Source organism: Elephantulus edwardii, unplaced genomic scaffold, assembly GCF_000299155.1.
Source record: "Elephantulus edwardii isolate Elephantulus edwardi_28Jun2011 unplaced genomic scaffold, EleEdw1.0 scaffold00220, whole genome shotgun sequence".
Classification (NCBI taxonomy): Eukaryota; Metazoa; Chordata; class Mammalia; order Macroscelidea; family Macroscelididae; genus Elephantulus; species Elephantulus edwardii.
This window is the reverse complement of record NW_006399970.1, coordinates 1892001-1912276: the sequence shown is the minus strand read 5'-3', so window position 1 is coordinate 1912276 and position 20276 is coordinate 1892001. Positions and strand designations below refer to the sequence as shown.

The 20276-nt window shown below is 41.2% G+C and overlaps 1 protein-coding gene across 1 annotated transcript in view; it reads right to left on the bottom strand.

Annotated features, from left to right (window-relative positions):
* Window positions 1-20276, bottom strand: part of KDR (kinase insert domain receptor (a type III receptor tyrosine kinase)) — a 58882-nt gene that overhangs the window by 26138 nt on the left and 12468 nt on the right. Inside the window, exons 4-16 of the mRNA XM_006898099.1 lie at window positions 19036-19166; window positions 18233-18401; window positions 17540-17679; window positions 16375-16552; window positions 14176-14290; window positions 13919-14082; window positions 11565-11721; window positions 10547-10670; window positions 8494-8602; window positions 6968-7309; window positions 4436-4582; window positions 3545-3676; window positions 116-222 (exon numbers count right to left, since the gene is read on the bottom strand). Coding sequence (XP_006898161.1) covers window positions 116-222; window positions 3545-3676; window positions 4436-4582; window positions 6968-7309; window positions 8494-8602; window positions 10547-10670; window positions 11565-11721; window positions 13919-14082; window positions 14176-14290; window positions 16375-16552; window positions 17540-17679; window positions 18233-18401; window positions 19036-19166 — 2015 coding nt within the window. The remainder of the gene's footprint in view (window positions 1-115; window positions 223-3544; window positions 3677-4435; window positions 4583-6967; window positions 7310-8493; window positions 8603-10546; window positions 10671-11564; window positions 11722-13918; window positions 14083-14175; window positions 14291-16374; window positions 16553-17539; window positions 17680-18232; window positions 18402-19035; window positions 19167-20276) is intronic.

Genomic DNA, 20276 nt, shown 5'->3' with positions numbered 1-20276 from the left:
CTGAAAGACAAATGCGCCCGTGACAATGAGAAGAAGCAACTCAAAGAACCCTCGTCAGTTTGCATTAATCACAAGAACCAACGTGCACAGGGCAGAAGGGAGATTATTTGGTTACCCGTTTAACGGTCCTCAGAATGATGACGAGAAGAAGCCAGAAGAACATGGCAATCACCGCCGTGCCAACTAGAATGATGACCTCCAGGTTTGTCTTTTCCTGGGCACCTGGAAAGCACAACCCAATGAACAGCAGCAGTTTGTAAAGTCATACTTTCTGAGGTAAGAAAACTATAACATTCAATTCTAAGGAGGCATCTGTGTGTGGGGGGGGGGAGTCTTAGGTAAAAATAGTAAAAGCCTCTAACTTTGAGGGATTTTATAACATTCTTTGTGAAAAATTCACTAAGCTTGCAAAATAGTCCTCAAGAAAACTTTCAACCATGAAATGTTGAAGAACATCAATGCCTTTGAGTTGTGGTGCTGAAGAAGAGTCTCGAACACACCATGGACTGTCAAGAGAACAAACAGGTCTGTCTTGAAGTGGGTGAAACCAAGTCTCTCCTTGGAGGCTGGGATTTTGAAGCTCCATCTCACCTATTTTGGGATGTGGTCAGGAAAAACCAGTCCTTGGAGAAGGACATTGTGCTCGGGAGAGTGGAGGGACAGCACAGGAGAGGAAGACCCTGATGAAATGGACTGACGGTAACTGGAGTAATGGGGATATGTGTGTTGGAGTCAGTGAGACTGGCTTAGGGCAGGGCAAGCTTCAGAGATGTTGTACATGGGGTCGCTGTGAGTCACAGGTGACTTGATGACATATAACAACAACAACAAAATCCTGAGGTAATTGACAATCATTAACAATGGAATCATTATCAAATTATTATTGATTGAAACTCCTTAACATCTTAAAAAGGCAAGCCAAAAAAAAATCATTATGGAAGGGTATTCTTTGGTGGAAATATAACAGTATTTTCCATAAAGAAATGTATTTCTTGCAACACCATAGAAAGCAATCAAAAAGATAATATTCCTCTCAACACTTTACCCCCCCCCAAAAAAAAAACAAACAAAAAAAGCATTTATACCTGGGGTAATAACACATGGGTTTGACATGTATGGTTGTTACAGATTAAATTGTGACGTCCTAACCTTCGGTATCTGTGAACATGACCTTTTAAGAACTAAGGCCTTTGTAGATGTAATCAAGCTAGGATGAGGTCATTAGGGCAGGCCTTGATCCAATATGACTGTTGTTATTGTTATGTACCATTGAGTCAGAAACAACCCACAGCTAACACTCCAGCACATTTTCAAAATCTCAGATTTTCAAATCTCATGGGAAGAAACCAAATGCCTTCAGGCTGGCAGTCAGTTCCTTACCACTAGGCCACCTGAGTTCCCTTAATATGATGGGTATCCTTATAAGAAAAGGAAATGGAATACAGAGATATGGGGAAGGATGTCACATTACAAAAGAACAGAGGCAGAGATTAAAGTGATGCATAAATCAAAGAAAACCCAGAAGTGCCAGCAACCAGATCCCAAGAGAAAGCTCACTCATTAGAGCCTTTAGAAGGAGGATGTGGCCCTGCCAATACCTAGGGGTCAGACTTCTAGCCTCCAGAGCTGTGACAGAATAAAACTATTATTTCACGGCATTCAATTTGTGGTCATTTAATTCAGCAGCTTTAGAAAACGAAGACATCTGTGCTTTGATCTAAGGTGCTCTGGTGGCCTAGCGGGCAAGGGATTGTGCTGATAGTCCAAGGTAAGCAGTTTGAATTCATCATCTGTTCCGTGGCGAAAAGATGGGCAATAACCCCTCATGCAATTTACAGCCTCTGAAAACCCAACCCCTCATGCAATTTACAGCCTCTGAAAACCCACTGGAGGGTCAGTATTAGTTGATTCTAACTCAAAAGCAATGAGCAACAAAATACTTTGAAATGTGTAAAATTTAAGGCAAAAGGTGTTTCAGAACAAAGTAGGGAAATAAAGGAAGTGGCTTGCCAAAGAGCTCTTGTTGACCTAGGATGTGCTGATCACGTCAACGTGTTATCCCACTAACACCTCACAACAATTTTATTTTCAGATGAAGAATAGGAAACTGAGAGACATCACAGTACTTGATTGAGGACACACAGTTGGTTGATGGTATAGTCAGAGATTAAACAAAGCCTGTCTAACATGCTGGTGAGAGTACTGAATAACCCAGGGACTGCCAAAAAAATCAAGAGATAAGTCTTGGGGAAAGGTGCAGCCAGAGTGCTCCTTGGAGGCAAAGAGGGCAAAGATTTGTTTCATATTTTGGACACGTAGCTAGGTGAGGCTATTCTTTGAAAAGGGACATCAGGTTTCGGGGTTATTATTGTGCACTTGGTCACTATATGTCTCAAGCAACTTGATGGCCCATAACAACAACAATCAGTTGCAAAGAGTTAACCCAGGCAAGGGAGAGTGCCAGAGAAATGCTAATCTGAAAGTCTTTCCTAGCATTGCCTGAGACACAAACGAATCCCTTTGGAATTTGCCAAATTCCATGAAATCTTTATTTGTAAGCTCAGTTTATGGAATGGAAATACAGATTTGAAAACTTGTCAAGTACTAAGATGCAATACTTTGCTCTCTAGACTTGAAAGATTAAAGGGACTAAAGTACAGACTTTGAGAGACAAGATTTGTAGAGTTCACAAAGATCCGTCAAGTTCTCATCTATCACCACTCCTCTTTTCTTCCCCTTGCATGCTATTCCTTCTCCCATCCAAGACAATTTCATTGTTCCCCTGATGAGTTATAAAGAGGTCACAGGAATATCCTTCTTAAAATAAGATCTGCTGTCACAAATTACCCTCCTGTCTGAGGAAAAGCCAGAATTCACATCACTTCTGCATACTCCTCTTTATTTCCCTTCACATTTGGAGAAAAGTAACATTTTTTCCATTTCAGAGAAGCAATGGTCTACTGTTCACAATTGGGTCTTAATTCTCTTCAGTCCAAAGAAAATTATGAAACCCTATGCCTAACAGGGTAGCCCTGACTTTCATGATCCACTAATAATTCTAATGTTTTTCGAAGTAAATAGAGAGGCATCCATTCTGAGACAAGTTAAGGGAGCCACTAGTCTGAAAAAACTCAGGAGAAGGGGCATTATCCAGCCTGTTTAGCTAAGAATTCTGCTCCAAGAAGAACTGCACGGGTAGCAGATGTGGTGGGAGCAGAATTAAATGCACAGGAGTTACATTTTCAGCTTACAATAATGCATACTTGAAGAAAATATACAGAGAAGATACAGCTCACATATAAACCTCCCACTCAAAGAGTTAAAGTGTATCTCAGAGGCAAGCTGGGTTTTATTTAATTTTTTTAATAGTATTTTATTGTGCTGTGGGTTGGTTTGGTGTGTTTTTTAAAACCTCGAAAGTGTTTTAATTTTTTTTCTTCCCCCTTCCCCATCCCCACAACGCACCAGATTGTTCCAGATTCTTGTCATGCGTAACAAGCTGGTTTTTAGAAACTACCTGATGGGTTTCTGCATACTCACTAACCTTCTATTAAGAAAAAGGTCTCCATTTTGACACATCCAAGAACATTGCAGGCCTGGCAGGTGTAGAGGCCTTCGTCCTCCTTCCTCACCCTCCGGATGGTTAGGTTCTGGTTTCCATCTTTCAACACGATGCCTAAGGGAGGAGGAAATAGTTTGATTCATGATGGTTTTTACAGATATTAAAAAAAAAAAAAGGAAATGATCCTCTTCATTGTGGGCTATTATTTCATTTTGAAGCATCAGATTGCGCCAGCTGTTAACTGGTCTCCCCTTGGTTTGCATATACTGACCTCTACCTGGTCTATGTCTAAGCAGAAACAACTTAGAGGTCCTTAAGGGAGAAAACTAGCTTATTTCCTGGGCATGTTAAGGTCAGGGGCCTCCTACATCTCTTTTTCCGAATTCACCAAGGCTGCTGATCACTCAAAGTCCTCATCTATGAAATGAACCAGACCAGGGACACTAATACTGCCTTTGTTTTAAACCAACTTAATAAATGAAGACAGATGGTCAAGGAGTCTTAGAGAGGACGCAGCCAGAGTGCTCTTTGGAGGCAAGAATGATGAGGCTTTGCCTCATATACTCTGGGCATGTTGTTGAGAGGGACTATTCCCTGGAGAAGGACGTGATGCTGGGAAGGGTGGAGGGTCGGCAAAGGAGAGGAAGACCCTCAACTAGAAGGACTGACACAGTGACTGCTGCAATGGGCTCTTTTGTGTCAGGACATGTGAAGATGGTGCAGGGTTCAGATCTGTTGTTCACAGTGTTGCTATGAGTCCTACTGGACTTGATGCATCTAACAACAACAAAAATAAACGAAGAATTACTATAGCTTTTAGATAGTATCTCTGGGGCAACTGCAAACAAAGGCAGAAGGGTGAGTTCCACTCACCTGAGTCTTCTACAAGTGTTTCATTATCTTTAAACCAGGTAATCTGTGGAGGAGGGTTCCCAGAGGGTATGCAGGACACTTCAATGGTTTCTCCAATACTCGTCGTTTGATTCTCCAAGTTGCCAACAATCGTAGGGGCTACACGTTCTATTGCACAGAAAAGAAACCAACATATACAGTTTAGTTAAAATTTTTGAAATGGTTTCGTGAGTTGTACATTGTTTCATAAACTATAGTAGCACGTGACTGATTAAGGTGAAAACACACAGGAGTTGGAGCTAAGTTAAATGAAACCAAAAAATCAAGATAGATAAGATATAGATGTTTTCCTGTGAACTTTCATATCAGTGTTCCAACCATGTGTTACATGCCAAAATAAAGATTCCTTTATACATTTTGTTCTCTAATCAGAACAGCTTCCTCAAGGAATGCATTCCACGAAAGGGCTAACCAGTGGCATCCTATGATCTTGTGCCACTTTTCTCTGGGAAAATGTAAAATCACACACCTTATATTTATGGAGCACCTTACTTTTTACAAAATTAATTTAGATTCTTTCTATCACGTATTACTCTTCCAGCAATGGCCACTATGACTACCCTCACTCCAACTCCTACTGCTCTTTCTGACTGATGTGCAAGGTGAGAGGAGAGATTTCATTTTGTAGTTGGAATAACTACAGTGCAAGAGAGTTAAGCAGCATGTCCAAGTCAGTATAATTACAAACACATTGACGAATAGAATCTGCTGAGTCAGAAAGAGCAATCTAGTGCTCTTTCCACTAAAATAAATAGATAAACAAAACAACACTATCTGAGGCAAGTCAGGATTTAAAGAAAATCAAGTGCTGGCTATCACTTTAAATGTATAGCAAAATTTACATTGAGCCTTTTCCTGCAAATCATCAAAGAACTGTGCAAACATCTTGTCCAAACCAATTGGACAGGAAAAGGAATCAGGCCAACAGAATCCCGTTTCAACATTTAGCCAAGTGAGGAGACCCGCTTAGTGCACACACTGGGCTGAAGCAAATGCAATGGCCTCTACTTTGTTCAAAGAATGGGTTCTGGACAACTTGGAAGTCTTTAGGGAAGAAAATCAGTTAATTGTGATCACATATTCCCTGGACAAGTGAGTCCAGGAGCCTCCGAATTCTTCCATTAAGAACTCAGAATTCATCTTTCTGAATTCTTCCATTAACTTAAAATCAAACGAACCACCAATGGCCACAACAAGGAAGTGGCCATTTGTGTGGTGTGATCTTAAGGATTCTGGGGATGATTTCTACCAAATATCTCTCTTCTGACACCTAAAGTATGAAAATTAGCAAAACCTACATTAATGCTTCTGTCTAGCTGCAGTCCCCTCTGTGTGAGGAGCAATTAAAAGAGGGGGAGAAAAATCTATGCATATGGCACCATGGGGAAAATCCCCAAATGTGCTTGATTTCCTCAGACTCTTGGCTGCACAGTATTAATGGAAGGGGGAAAAAAAGTTACGACCCTCTATGAGGTGGATTGATTCAGTGACTGGGGTAATCAGGATGGGTGTGTCAGAGGCAATGCAATTGGCACAGGATAGAGCAGGGTTTAGGGCTGTTGTACATAGGGTCGCTATGAGTCGCAAACGACTTGACGGCACATAACAACAACAACAACTAGAGAATGGTTGTACAATTTTACAAAGTTATTTGTTCACTAACATTGTCAACGCATTGACCTTTGACCATGATGGATCACGTAGGACGACCCAGAGGTCCAGGCGGTAAGAGTAGCACTCCACTTGTGGGCTCTTATAGCTCCTAAACTCACCCCACCATCACACTCAGTACAGCAGATACCTCTCTAAGCACCCAATATATGCCAGGAATTACTGAAGGGAGTAATTGCTATCCCCGTGGGAGGGCATCACTGTGCTCTGACTGCCCCTGTGTTCTCTACTAGATGGTAAGATCTTTGAGGACGGTGGGCAGTAGCCACGTGCTGTCCACCTTGTTCTCCACTGTGAACTTCTCCTGACTCACACTCATTCAAACTCTCACTGCTGTTGAGTCAGACCCCACCCACAGCTGACTCTCCTCTGGGATTCCACAACTCTAAATCACATAGGAGAAGACCGCCCATCTTTCTTCCTCAGAGGCCCTGGTGGATTCAAACCAGCAGAGAGGCGTGGCCTTTAATAGCAGAGCACAACTACAGACAATGCCAACAGATACTAGGCATGCCATTATATGTGTCTGTTTGGATACATGTCCAAGAAAAAAGGCAGACATTTCCAAGGTCCAAGCTAATCACTCACAGACACTAGGGAGTAGCCTCAATGTTGGAAAGAGCTATTTTTCTTTCTTTTTTTCGATATACATTACTTCACCATTATAGCTCTCTTGTCCCCCTTCCAGGGTTTCAGCAAACAAGACTATCCAACAGTCTACACTATAAGCTGTTAAAGGAGAGAAATCTTATAGCACCTCAAAACATTGCACTTAAAGCATCCCAATGGCCTCGGGGAGATGACTCAGAGCAGCCTTCCTACCTAGGACCACAAGCTGCTTGATCACACAATGCCTTTTCTTGGTCTTTCTGTCATGAGCAAAGCAGACGTAGCCTCCTCGGTCCTGCAAGGATGCGTTCTGGAATTCCAAGACCAAAATGTCCCTCGTGCCATTAGAGGACATGGTAGCATTCAGTCTCTGAAGAGAGTCCAGGTTCTTGCAAGCAGATGTGGATAACTGCCCTTCTTGGGGTAGCAGGGCCTGCGCACCAAGCCTGTACCATGTGAGGTTCTCAAACGTCGCTCTGTCTACGGCGCACCACAGGGACACAGCCTCCTGTTCGGTCGGCTGGGCATCAGGTTGCAAGGTAATTTCAGGACCCCCTGAGATGGAAAACCCACAGTTAGAGCATCATGACTTAACTTGGCACAGCACACCATGCTTTTCTGCTGCCTTTAGATTCTGACTGCAAAGCCCGAAAGAAAAGAAGCTCAAGCTATCACAGATGATGCCACACAAGAGACAATCAAATTTAGGCAATCTAGGTCCCAAAATGTTCATTCAGCCTAAACTCCTGAGATAATTATTATACTGACACTTTGAGCACTCAGCATAATATTTAAGATTACAAAACAGATCTAAAGCAGAAAATCTAGTCACACCATAAAATCTTAAAAAGTAGTAGTAGTTGTTGTTTACCATCAGGTTGGAACCAGCCCAGAGCTGACCCTCCAGTGGGCTTTCAGAGGCAATTAATCACAAAAGATATATTGTCCACCCTTCTTCCAAAGAGCAGCTGGTGGATTCAAACCGAGTGCCTTCAGGATTGCAGTGCAGCTTCTTGCCATTAGGCCATACTCAATAACATGAAAGCTATACTCCCACACTCACTCATTCACCTGATCTAAACTATTTTATTCGTTTCAATCAGCCAGAACTTATCCATAAAACTAAGGCAGTAGTTAATGGTAGCTATTTTGTGCCTTAGGTTATAATCACCTTACAAATGACCATCTATTGGGATTTCAGAGGCTGTAGATCTCATGAGAGGAGATTGCTCATCTTTCTCCTTCTGAGGTAGCTGGTGAATTTGAACTGCTTGCCTTTGTGTGGGCAGTGCAACTCCTAACTCACTAGGCCACCAGAACTCCTAAAGCTACAGTGGAAAGGCAAAATTCACAGAAAGCGTTGCTCTTATGACCTGTGTTAGTTGCCAGAAAACCTAACCTCATCAGCTCTTCAGCATGAAGCCCACCAACTTTCACTGAACCATTTATTAAGCCAATCACTGGCCTCATGTCTGAGGATGAAAACATATATGCAGCGATGCAGCCAGAGTTTGAAAGTCTATGTGAACATTTTAACCCTCCGGTGAAGCTGATAAACACAAGCCCAAGAGCTACCTCAGGAGTTTTCATTTAGAAACAAAAGTTCCAATTTCCAAGCTAAGGCCACCCCCTAAATTCCAACCCATTCACAAAAGTGGTGAGGGCGAAGGAGAATGACACAAATGGGGGCTGGCTGAGGAGGAAATCCAACCCACTACCCTCCAGAGCAGAGTACTTACGAGTCACATGGAAAGAGATAACCCTCTCTCCGAGCCCGGCTCTGTTAATGGCTTTACATTTATACAAAGCTGACACATTTGCCGCTTGGATAACAAGGGTGCTTACAGTCTGTGAAGAAAACAAAAACAAGCTCAGGTCATAAACAATGGAAGCTGTGTTTGTGCTCACATGGTCAAACAAAAACACAGCAGTCTCCACACTGTTAGTACCTGCCTACTTCATTCATGCTTCCAGACACAATTTATGCAATTATAATTATGTCAGTGTATTCAATTACATTAGAAACCATAAAATAAGTCATCCAGTTTAGTATAGTCTTTTAATATAGCATTATACAAACACATACTTTAATAAAACATTATAAATATGTTTTAATGTAACATACATGCACATGCATTTTTTCCAAGTTTTATTAGAATCCACAATAAACTTGTAATGGCCTATGCTTCATTCTTCCATAATAAGTTATAAGATATTGATAAATCAATAGTAGAGATGGCTGAACAACATGATAAACATATTTAATATTGCTGTTATAGAAGGGAATTGATGCCTTTGAGCTGTGGTGCTGGATATGAGACCATGGACTGCTAAGAAAACAAGTTCATCCTGGAGAGGGTTGCTCCAGGCTGCTCCTTGGAGGCAAGTATTCTGATGCTTCGTCTGACATACTTTGGACATGTTGCAAGGAGGGACAGGTCCTTGGAGAGAGACATCATGCTTAGTAGGATGGAGGGACAGCACAGGAGGGGAAGACCCTCTATGAGGCGGATTGATTCAGTGACTGGGGTACTCGGGATGGGTGTGTCAGAGGCAATGAGATTGGCACAGGATAGAGCACGGTTTAGGGCTGTTGTACATAGCAAGTGACTCGACGGCACATAACAACAACAACATTGTTATGTACTATCAAATCAGATTCAACTCACAGCTGACTGTCCGGTGAGTTTTTAGAGGTAGTAAATTGCACAGGAGGAGGAGTAGCCGGTCAGTCCAAACCATGTGCCTTCAGGCTGGCAGCACAGCTTCTTATCAGTAGGCCACCAGAGCTCCCTTATTTAATGTTGTTGTTAGGTGCCATCAGGTCAAGTAGGACTCATAGCAACCGTATAAACATCAGACGCGAACCCTGTCTTCTCCTGTGCAAGCTAGAGCCCATTGTTGTTGTAGTCACAGAGCCAATCCATCTTGGTTGGGGGAGCGTGGTCTTTTTCTCTTTTGCTGACCTTCCCCCTTCCTAACCATGTCCCTTTCCAAGGAATAGCTTCTCCTAGAAAGATCCCCAAAGTATGAGAAATGAAGCTTTGCAATCTTTGCTTCCAAGGAGCAGTCTGGCTACATTTTTTTTCCCTAAGCTGTATCTGTTTATTCTTCTGGAAGTCCATGGGACATCTAATACTCCTCTCTAACACCACAGTTCAAAGGCATCAATTCTTCTTCTGCAATCCTAATTCATTATCCAGCATTCAGACATGTAGAAAGAGATTGAAAGGACCATAGCCTAAATCAGGCATACCATCATCTTCAAAGTGACATCATTCATCTTCAACATTTTGGAGAGGTCCTTAATATTAGCAAATTGTAAATAAGAAGCTCTGGTAAGCTGGGGTAAGGAGTTGTGCTTGCCAACCCCAAAGCAGGTGGTTCAAATCCACCAGATGCTCCATAGGAGAAAGAGGGGCAATTTCATCCTATGTGACTCACAGATTCTGAAAACACAACGGAGGATCAATTACAAGTTTGTTCCAACTCAACAGTAATGAGTGAGTAAGTGACTGACTGAGTGAAACTGTAAATATAAAGGTAAGTGAATCAGAAAAAGTCTTAGTCTGACTGTATTTACCACAACTGAAAAAAAAGAACTTCTAAATTAAATGGTGTTTTTACCAAACTGAGTTACTATGCTATTTTCTCCTGTTTTCATTTTAATTTTATTTGATTGCTATAAATTTGGTAATTAATCTCTAATTCTCTCCACCTATTATTTTATCATACTGTCACTTGTAAATAGAAAGAAATGAGTGGATTTCAGATTAAAGAATTTCAACTTACTTTGTTTTTTCCTTCAATTACAGCAAATTGGTTTTTAGTAACTTCAATTTTATTTCCCCCCTGGGAGTCCTCCACGTTCTTCCATTCTTTGCAAGTATATGGTTTTGTCGTTAAGGCAGCTTGACTATAAGAAAGAGATCATAGATCACATGGCAATGCCATTTTTCTTTCCTTCAAGTAAGTAGTAAAAAAGGGGAGGGGGAATCAGACTTTGGTTATGATGCTTCTGGAAATAACTCTCAATGCAGACTGCAATGTGTTAAGATTTCATGCCAGTCAGAAACAGGTCTCAGCAACGAAATGGAAGGTTCTAGATAGATTCATTCAGGATACAGGAGGGAAGCAGCTATTCTGGGAAAACAAATCCCCATTCATAAATGGGACTGACAAGACAATTTGAGCTAATTTAGTTCAAAGGAAGGCATGGAAACTGAGAAGCCATTGGGCTTCTTAAAGTAATCTCTCTGGGACTATGGCCTCTGCAAAGGAAATGACCAAACAGCTGAGGAAGAAATGCGGGGTGGCCATTTCAAAAACAACAACAGGAACTGTACTGCTTAAGGTGGTGATGGGTTGGTTGTTGTTGTTTTATTTTGTTTTGTTTTTTCCTAAGGATGTCTGGACTTATGTTAGAAGCTGATAAGCTAGACCTGAGGCGCTGAGGGTGAGGCCAAGTCACTTAGCCCACCAGCACTTCCTCTGAGATGGACCTTCCACAGATAAGGAGAGGAGCTCCCTAGCGGACTGGTAGAGGAGGAAGTCCAATGATTTGGCAAGTAGCAAACCAAGCAAATTTGCACTGAGCGAGTTAGACATTGGGGTCAATCTGAGGAGATACCTCATACAAAGAGAATGAGTTAGCATAAGCAGTATTATCCTCTACAAGTTGAGATGTGGAAGAAGGTAAAGGATGTGACCAGGTCCTATGGAGAAAGATTTTTCTTAAAGATAGTCATAGCACAGCAGGGCTATAGGAAATGCAAAACTATCAGATGACATTGCCAATGGCTCTACTCACATGGGGCTGTAGTTGCATTCTTCCTCCAACTGCCAGTACCACTGGATGTGGCGTGGCGGAGGGACGGCGTAGACCGTGCATGTCAGAGTCTGCATGGTGCCATACTGGTAGGAATCCATGGGCGCTATCAGAGATTTCTCCCCAATCTCAGGTGGGACTGGAGACAAGAAAAACAACTTTGAAATTGTCCGTCAACGTAACTGAACAAGAAGCAGAGGTTTTCTGTGATGAAAAGTCTACATTTTGTTTGGTTATTTTAACATGGGATTTTTGTTCCCACTTCCAGAAGTTCCATTCTTTAAGCTCCTCCTTGGGAGAAAGATGGGCAGTCTTCTTCCATAAAGATTTACAACGGAGGGTAGTTATGAGCCAGAATCAACTGGACAGTAGTGGGTTTGGGTTTTCAGCTTTGATTTCTTAAAAAAAAAACAAAACTAAATTTGTATAACTTGTATATTTCTACAGATAACTGACAAACTGACAAAACTGAGTGGCTGTGCAAATACTAGAATCTAATCTTCATTTTGCCCATCTCCATTATGGGAATAATTCCTCCAGTTGTCACAATCACAAGACTGGGGCAAGCCTCCAGGAAGGACATAGCTGTGAGTAACAAGTACATCATGATGTGCCAAGCATTATTCTAAGTACTTTCCATTGATTAATTCATTATGCTCACAACCACTTTGATTGCCTCCCCTTGCCCATTTTACATGCACAGAAGAATTCAACGACTTCCCCAAAGCCACACAGTTAATAAATGGCAAAACCAGGAACAAGCATTCTGACTTTGGAACCCAAACACTAAACTACATTATAAACAAAGATATAAATCATTATGGAATGAATCATGCCCACTATCAATGGCATCTATCTTTCTCTCCTCTCTCCCTTCCTAACATTCTTCTTCCTCCTATACTATTCTTCTCTTTTTGACTTCAAAGTCATTGATGATGTTATTGTTACTGTTTTCTGTAAGGGTAAAAAAAAGTATATTGATATGTTTACTATAAGAATTTGGAAAATGTCTCCGGGAAAGGACTCATAGCTGACGCTCCAGGGGGTTTTCTGGGAGCAGTATATCACACAGGAGGAGATTACCCATTGTTCTCCTGCAGAGCAGTTGGTGGATTTGAACCGCGTTTCTTTGGGTTGGCAGTGCAACTACTTACCACTAAGCCATCAGAGCTCCCTTTCTAGGAGGTCTGGTGGAGCAGTTCAGCTGCTAACTGCTCCATGCAAAGCTGCTATGTTGGGCTGCTAACTTAAGGTTTGCAGTGTGAATCCACAAAACAGCTCTGTGGAAGAAAGCTCTGGTGATCAGCTTCTGTAAAGATTGTAATTGTTGTCAGGTGCCATTGGGTTGACTAGAACTCATGAAGACCCTAGGAACAACAGATTGACACCTTGTCCTGTCCTGCAGTAACTCCACATCCTCCATCATGGTCAAGCCCATCGTTGCTGTCACTGTCTCACTCCACCTCCCTAGCTTACCCTATAAGGCAGCTCTCCTCTGTCACTGGGGGTCACCACGAATCAAAATCAGCCCACAGAACCTAACAACATTTCCCTCACACTATCAACTGAACTTCTCAGCGTTTCAAAATGTAACTGCTATTGTATGTTTGTTTCATCTACTAGAGTAAAAGACAGGATGACTCAAATGTCTGATGACTTCACACACTGACCAGTTGGGCTTATTCACTGGCCATTTATTTGTCCTCATTTCTTATTCATTTCCTTCTTCCCACCTTAATTATAAGCTTTCCAGTTTCTCTCCTTTTTCCAAGTGCCTGGCTTGAAAACAAATTTTGAGGAATCTGTTATCTTGAAAATATTTTTTGGACTTGATTTCCCAGGGGGAAAAAAAAGAAAGAAAGCAAAGCCTAGTACAGCAGATATACAGCAGGGTAGCAGGGACCACGGGAAACCAGTTGCCAACAAGGTGACTCTGACTCACGGTGACTCATGATGTGTGTCAGAGCACTTAGTGCTCCACAGGGTTTCAGTGAATGATTTTTGGGCAGTTGGCCACCATATCTTTGTTACCTGCAATCTCTGGATGGACTTAACTGCCCACTCTTTGGTTGGCTGCCAAGTAGTACAAACCAACCATCTGTACTTCTCAGGGCCTCCAGAAGCCCGGGAGAAGCATCTTATTTTCACGAGGGAAGATCTGTGTTTTTACTACAATGTACCTCCTCTCAAAACTTCATTTTTATGTGAATTATATATAAAACTCATTATGTATGTGCCTCTGAAAACCCATCAGTGGGTCAGCTACGCGAGGTAGACAACACCACCACCATCATAAAAAAACTGTTGGCAAGGAAGGAACAGTCAAGTGGACTCACCATTCACAACCAGAGATACCACGTGGCTCTGTTTCTCCTTTGAGACGGGATTGGTGAGAATGACCGTGTAGTTGCCTGTATCCTTTTCGCTCACTTCCATAATTGTCAGCACATGTCCCACCTTGATTGTGTGATTGGACTCAAGGAGCTTCCCATTTTTATACCTATGGGGGGGGGGCAGAAATCCCAAGTAGTTGTTCAGTCTCAAGATTTGCCTTCACATGAAATGAGGCTCTGCATTTGTGTCCAATAATTACCATTTGATCTCAGGAGGTGGGTAACCAAGACTTTTTACAGGGATCCTCACACGGTCTCCCACTGTGGCTTCCACCAAGGAGTCCATGCCACTATGAAAAGCAACAAAAGGTTTTTCTGTAAAAAAAAAAAATTCTCATAAATGATCATTTACTAGAAATGGTTTGTTGTTTAACTTTTCATTTCAATTTCAAAGTGAAATTTTGGGGAATCTGAGGGTTGTGATTCAGACATCCCCTATACTCCCTTCCTACGTCATATTCCAGCCCCAACCCATATGTCTAATCTTTGCATTTAATTTTTCTCTCTCACTGAGTGTGCTTTCCTAATCCTACTCATCACTTAGACCTCAATTACAGCAGCCACTCCACTATGAACTTTTCTCCAAGTCCTCCAGGGCCATGAGGGGCACTCCTTCTGCTGTTTCAAGAATGTGCTAGAAATAATCCCTCCCAGATGCTGGTAGGTATCAGGGTTATGTACACTTTCCTGTTTCAGGCTAAAAGCACCATTTACTTAGATTCTAAATTGAGATCTCTAAATCCATGGTTTAGGCCATTTAGATGGTTAATGGGCATCTCTAACCTTGTTTCCTAAATGTACTCCTCTGCCTTCCTTCTGAGCTCTTATAGTCTGGTGGGTAAGGAATTGCACTGCCACCTTAAAAGCAGGTGGTTCAAATCCACCAGCTGCCCCGCAGGAGGAAAGATGAGCAATCTCCTCTTGTGTGATTTACAGCCTCTGGAAATCTACCGGAGGGTCAGCTATGAGTCAGTTCCGACTCTATTGCAATGATTTCCTCCCATCCCTCCTTTTTTGATCTCAGCCCAACCCAGCTGCCCATGGTGGGGGTGGGGGGAATATTAAGCAACCTCCTCCATTCTTTTCTTTCTCTTATATACCACAGCCAGTGGATCCCTCAGCAAAACTGATTGGTTCCTCTTCAAAACACATCTAGATCAGACTACTTTGCACCATCTCTGTATGGCGTCCAAGACATTCACTATCCCTCACCTGGATTATTGCAGTTAGTCACCTAACTAGTCTTTCCCTCAAGTATATTTTTCATATTAATGAAACATAAAATGTAGGTCTCGAAAACATAAGCGAGAGAATATTGTGGGGATTTTTCCAGTTCAAAACCCTCTGATGACTTCTCATACTGTAAAATTCACAATCTGTAAGTAGAGTGTATCTAAATTATCATCTGAATCGAGATATTTATGAGAGTGAGGGAGAATAAAAATGAGAAAGGAGATCATTTCTCAAAGTCCCACAGCTAAGTAAATGAATCCAGGCTATTCTAGTAGACCTTGCAGGTTTGTGTTGACAATAAAGCTACCTTTGATGCCAAACTCTACTTTGAGATCATCATCTGTTGTTGTTATGTGCCATCAAGTTGACTATGACTCAGAGGGACTCTATGAACGAAGGTTCTGAGCCTTGCCCTATCCTGAACCAACTTCACCATCTCTAACACACTTGACCCCACTGCCACAGTTACTGAAATAATAATAGCAAACATAATAACGGGCATTTAGTGAACATGTACTGTTGTTGCTGTTGTGTGCCATCAAGTCAGAACCGGCTTATTGCCCTCCAGTGGGTTTTAGAAGCAGTGAGCCACCTGGAAGGAGACTGCCCATTCTTGTCCTGCTGAGCAGCTGGCTGATTTGAACCCATGTTGATGGATTTGAACCACATGCCTTTGGGACTGCAGCACATCTTCTTACCATGAAGCCACCAGAGCTCCGTAAATGAGATAACATTTCACCTTCAGAGCTGGGATTTGCATATTCTTCTCTGCTTTCAATGTTACGCTCTATTTCCCTGCGACTTCACTAGCAAATGCTCAAAAATATCTGCTGAATGGATATAATAGGAAGGGTGCTCCTTAGAGGCAAGAATAGTGAAACTTCATCTCACGTACTTTGGGCATGCTGTCAGGAGGGGTCTTGGGAAAAGACCTCATACTGAGAAAGGCACAGGGTCAGAGAAAGAGAAGACCTTCAATAAAATAGATTGACATAGAGACCGTGACAATGGTCTCGAGGATATCAGAGAGTGTGACAGGTTAGGGCAAGATTCGGATTTGTTGTTCATAGGGTTGTTATAAGTCATAGTCAACTTAATGGCACCTAACAACATCTAATCAAACTTTCTTGCAATTGTTTCACTTTTCAAAGGAGCCCCTCACTTACCATGGACCCTGACAAAGGTGCTGTTCTTCTTGGTCATCCGCCCACTGGATGCAGCACAGCTATAGAGCCCTTGGTCATTCCGAGACACACTATCTATAGTCAAGGTGCTAAAGAATGTCTTTGTTTCACCGTTAGACTGGAACTTTAGGTCCCGGTTTATATGTTTCTTATGCTGATGCTGAAAAACAAAACCAACAATTTCATTTCCTCCCAAAGCTGAATACAGTATTACCTTGCAGCTTCCCACATGGCAACAAAATCAAGTCTTGGGCCTGGAGGAACACTATGTAATGCTGACAACAGTAACTCCAGAATGTTTGCCGTTACATAGATAACAAAAGCACTTGGTGTCAGGAGAAAGAAATGAATCAGGATTTTGAAAAGCCTCATACATACAGTGGGAATAATACGGAAGTGAACTACAGACACAAGCAAATATGACTCCTGTTCCTGGAAAAGTATGCCTCATTCTATCTCTTATGAAGACATTTATTCAGACAGGGAAAACAGATCAAGGACTTTGAAGAACAGGAATAAATTGAAAATAGATAGATTCCTAGTGAAAACTATTATTCCTGGCTTCATTGTAGCAAAGTGACACAGAACTTGATATTACTTCTTTTTTTCCCCCCCTCATTTCATCAGTGTTGTATGTTCTGCAATTCTTCAATGTTTTAAGTTCTTTATAGAAAGTTACCAGGCATCAGAATCAACCAGGTGGAACCCTTCACATTTTATCTCAGTATTACTGGTGGCTCAGTGGTTGACCGTCTCCTGCCTGAGTGAACCGGGACTGAGCCCTAGCCAATGTGCAGCCACAATCCCTCAGCTTGCATGCTGCTATGAGGCTCAAGAGTTTTCAGCTGGAGCTTTCAAACTACAGATGGGCTAGGAAGAAAGGCCCAGCAATCTACTTGTGAACATCTGTCAATGAAAACCTAACAATCCATTCTTCTTACCAATCATAGAAATGGCAAGGGATGGGGCCGCATTTTGTTCTGTCATGGATGGAGTTACCATGAGGGTCAGGCCAATTTAATGGTAGCTAACAACAGTCACAACATATTTTATCTGCCAGAGTTTGTCCTACCTTTCCCAAGCAATCGTTGAGGGTTATAATCAAAGCCCTGAGTGGTGTGGTCTGTCTGTGAATTGTGGCTATTACCTTCAAACAAGGATAATCCCACTGGAAAGAAATCCCCACATTTAGTTCCGTCTTTGCTGTACAATTTAGGACAAGTTTCTCTCCAACAGACAACTCAACTGCATGAGCAGGACTCACAGCCACATCATAAATCTTGTAACCTGGACAAGCAAATTGGAAAAATGGAGAAGGAAAGAGGAAAACAAATCAATAACTTGGCACCAACAGTTCAATGCAATTTTTTAAATGTCATATAATATTTCCCCACAGACCTTACCAAAACCTGGGAATCTCTCAGAAAAAGCACCTACAGAGATTTACAAAACACTGGCTCAACAATGTTGAAGTAAAATGAATGGAAGAGTAGTAATTTCAGGGGTCAACAGCTAGCAGCCAATAGACAGAATTTTTTTAAAAAACTGGTAACATGTATTACACACTACATACTGATATTTTCCCTCTCAGAAACTATGGTATGGTAATAACTTTCTTTTTAATCATTTTTTTTTGCTTTGCAAGAAAGATAAAAACCCAGTTGCACATGAATTTATTGGTGAAGGAGAGTAGATATAACGGATGTCCCAAACCACCGCATAAGCTGTGTTTTTCCATATCTCTGTCCTTCACCACACACCTTAACCTCCAGAAGCTTAGTACAGGAAGCAAATCTTGATTATCTAAGATTAATGATATAGGAAAGAACTATTCTCTTACCAAGAACCACAACTATATACGTAATAGACTGATAGGTTTCATCATTAATTTTTGCTTCACAGAAGACCATTCCAGCATAGCTGATCATGTAGCTGGGAATAGTGAAGCCTTCCTTGCTGTTCCAGAAAATCCTGTTGCCATCAGGAACAAATCTCTTCTCTGGATACCTCTGGGATAAAGTGAAACAGGAAATATTTGATTATGTGCTTTCTAAAGTGAATCCCTAATAAGCTCATGTCTAAAGAAGTTGCCTTACTTCTAAGAATAACAGTAGGTCTTGTTTTTATTCATTGCCATTTGATCCTTCTTTAAAGGACTCTTTAGGGACTCTGGTGGCTTAGTGGGTAAGGAGTTGTGTTGCCAACCCAAAATAAAACAGTTCAAATCTACCAGCTGCTTCAGGATGGGCAATCTCCTCCTGTTCAATTTACTGCCTTTGGAAGCCCACTGGAGGATCAGGTATGAGTTGGTTCCAACCCAATAATACAACACAAAAGCAACAAATACTCTTTAAACTCATGGCTGATATTTTAAGCAGGCTGTACTCCATAACAGTTTAAAGTTATAAAAACTTAAGAGAGGCCACAAAGAGCCCTGATGATGCAGTGATTAAAGGACTTGACTGCTAATTGAAGGGTCGGTAGTTTGAATCCAGCTACTTCACTTCTACTTTCAGGAGAAAGATATCACATTCTGCTTCCATAAAGATTTACAGCCTTGGAAAGTCCCCTCACTCTGCCCCATATGATCACTGCAAGTCAGCATTGACTCGCCAACAGTGAATAAGAGAGGATTAAACTCACGGCACACAGTGACACGTTGAGGTTTGAAACAGTCCCGCGACACGGAATCACCAGACTTTTGTTTTTGTTGTCTGTGATGAACACAACTTCATGCTCATCACTAACAGAAGCAATAAATGGAGATCTGTAATCTAGAAGAAGACAAAATGTCATCTATCATTTAACAGCATTTACTACTGAAGTTAGTCACCTTTCAATTCCATAAACTAACCGGAGAGATGGATTATGAATGGAACCTCAGAGCAGCTGGCTGACAGGAAACTGAGCCCAAGAATATGCTACAGAATATGGTCCTTAAAAGGACAGGTAGATAGGTAAGTGGATATACCTGTGTGTGTGTGTGTGTGTGTGTGTGTGTGTGTGTGTGTGTGTGTGCACCTGAAAGAAAATTTCCAAAATGAGGCTGATTCCTTTTACAAAGATTATCAAGAAGTCCACCAAACTTCATAGTTAACACATTTTAACATTTTTATCATTATACTTTTTTTTTCAAAATGAACTCACATATTTATTTCTAAAGTTTGAAGTTAAATCTATACCCTTTACCTACTCATTTTCAAAAAGTCATATTCTCTCTCTCTTCAGGAAAATAATATATTTATGAAAATAAATGAAATTCATTATTATTGTTTTATTACTTTATTATTACTTGTGACTTATAAATTAATTATTAATTACATTAACTATGAAAATCAATTAATGACTCTAAAACATCTTTAAGGGTCCTGCTGGCACTGTGGACTAAGTATTGGGCTCTGAACTGAAATGTTGGCAGTTCAAAACCATCAACTTCTCTGTGGGAAAAAGAGATAATGTGCTTCTGTAAAGATTCCCAGCCTTGGAAATCCTAAGGCATAGAGTTAGTGTGTCAAAGCCAATGTGTGTGGATCAGAACTGACTCTACAACTGTGAAAGGATTCTTAAAATAAACAGCTATGAGAGGCAAGGTAGAGATGTGCAAAAATTAATACACAGAAAAACTGGGTGAAGGGAAAGGTAATATACAAAAAGGATTTGATTAGACATTGTAATTAATATTTATCAATTTCAATTAATTTCTATAACAACATGTTTCTGAATGAGCGGATGAAAATAACATAATTTGTAAACTTTCACTCAAATGAAAAAAGATAAAAGCATTTCAATTTTTTAACTCAGTCTAGGGAGTTTTGTATGGACATTTTAGGATTGTGATAACTTCCTGTAAGATTCTACTTCTAAACTAATACTTAATAAATAAT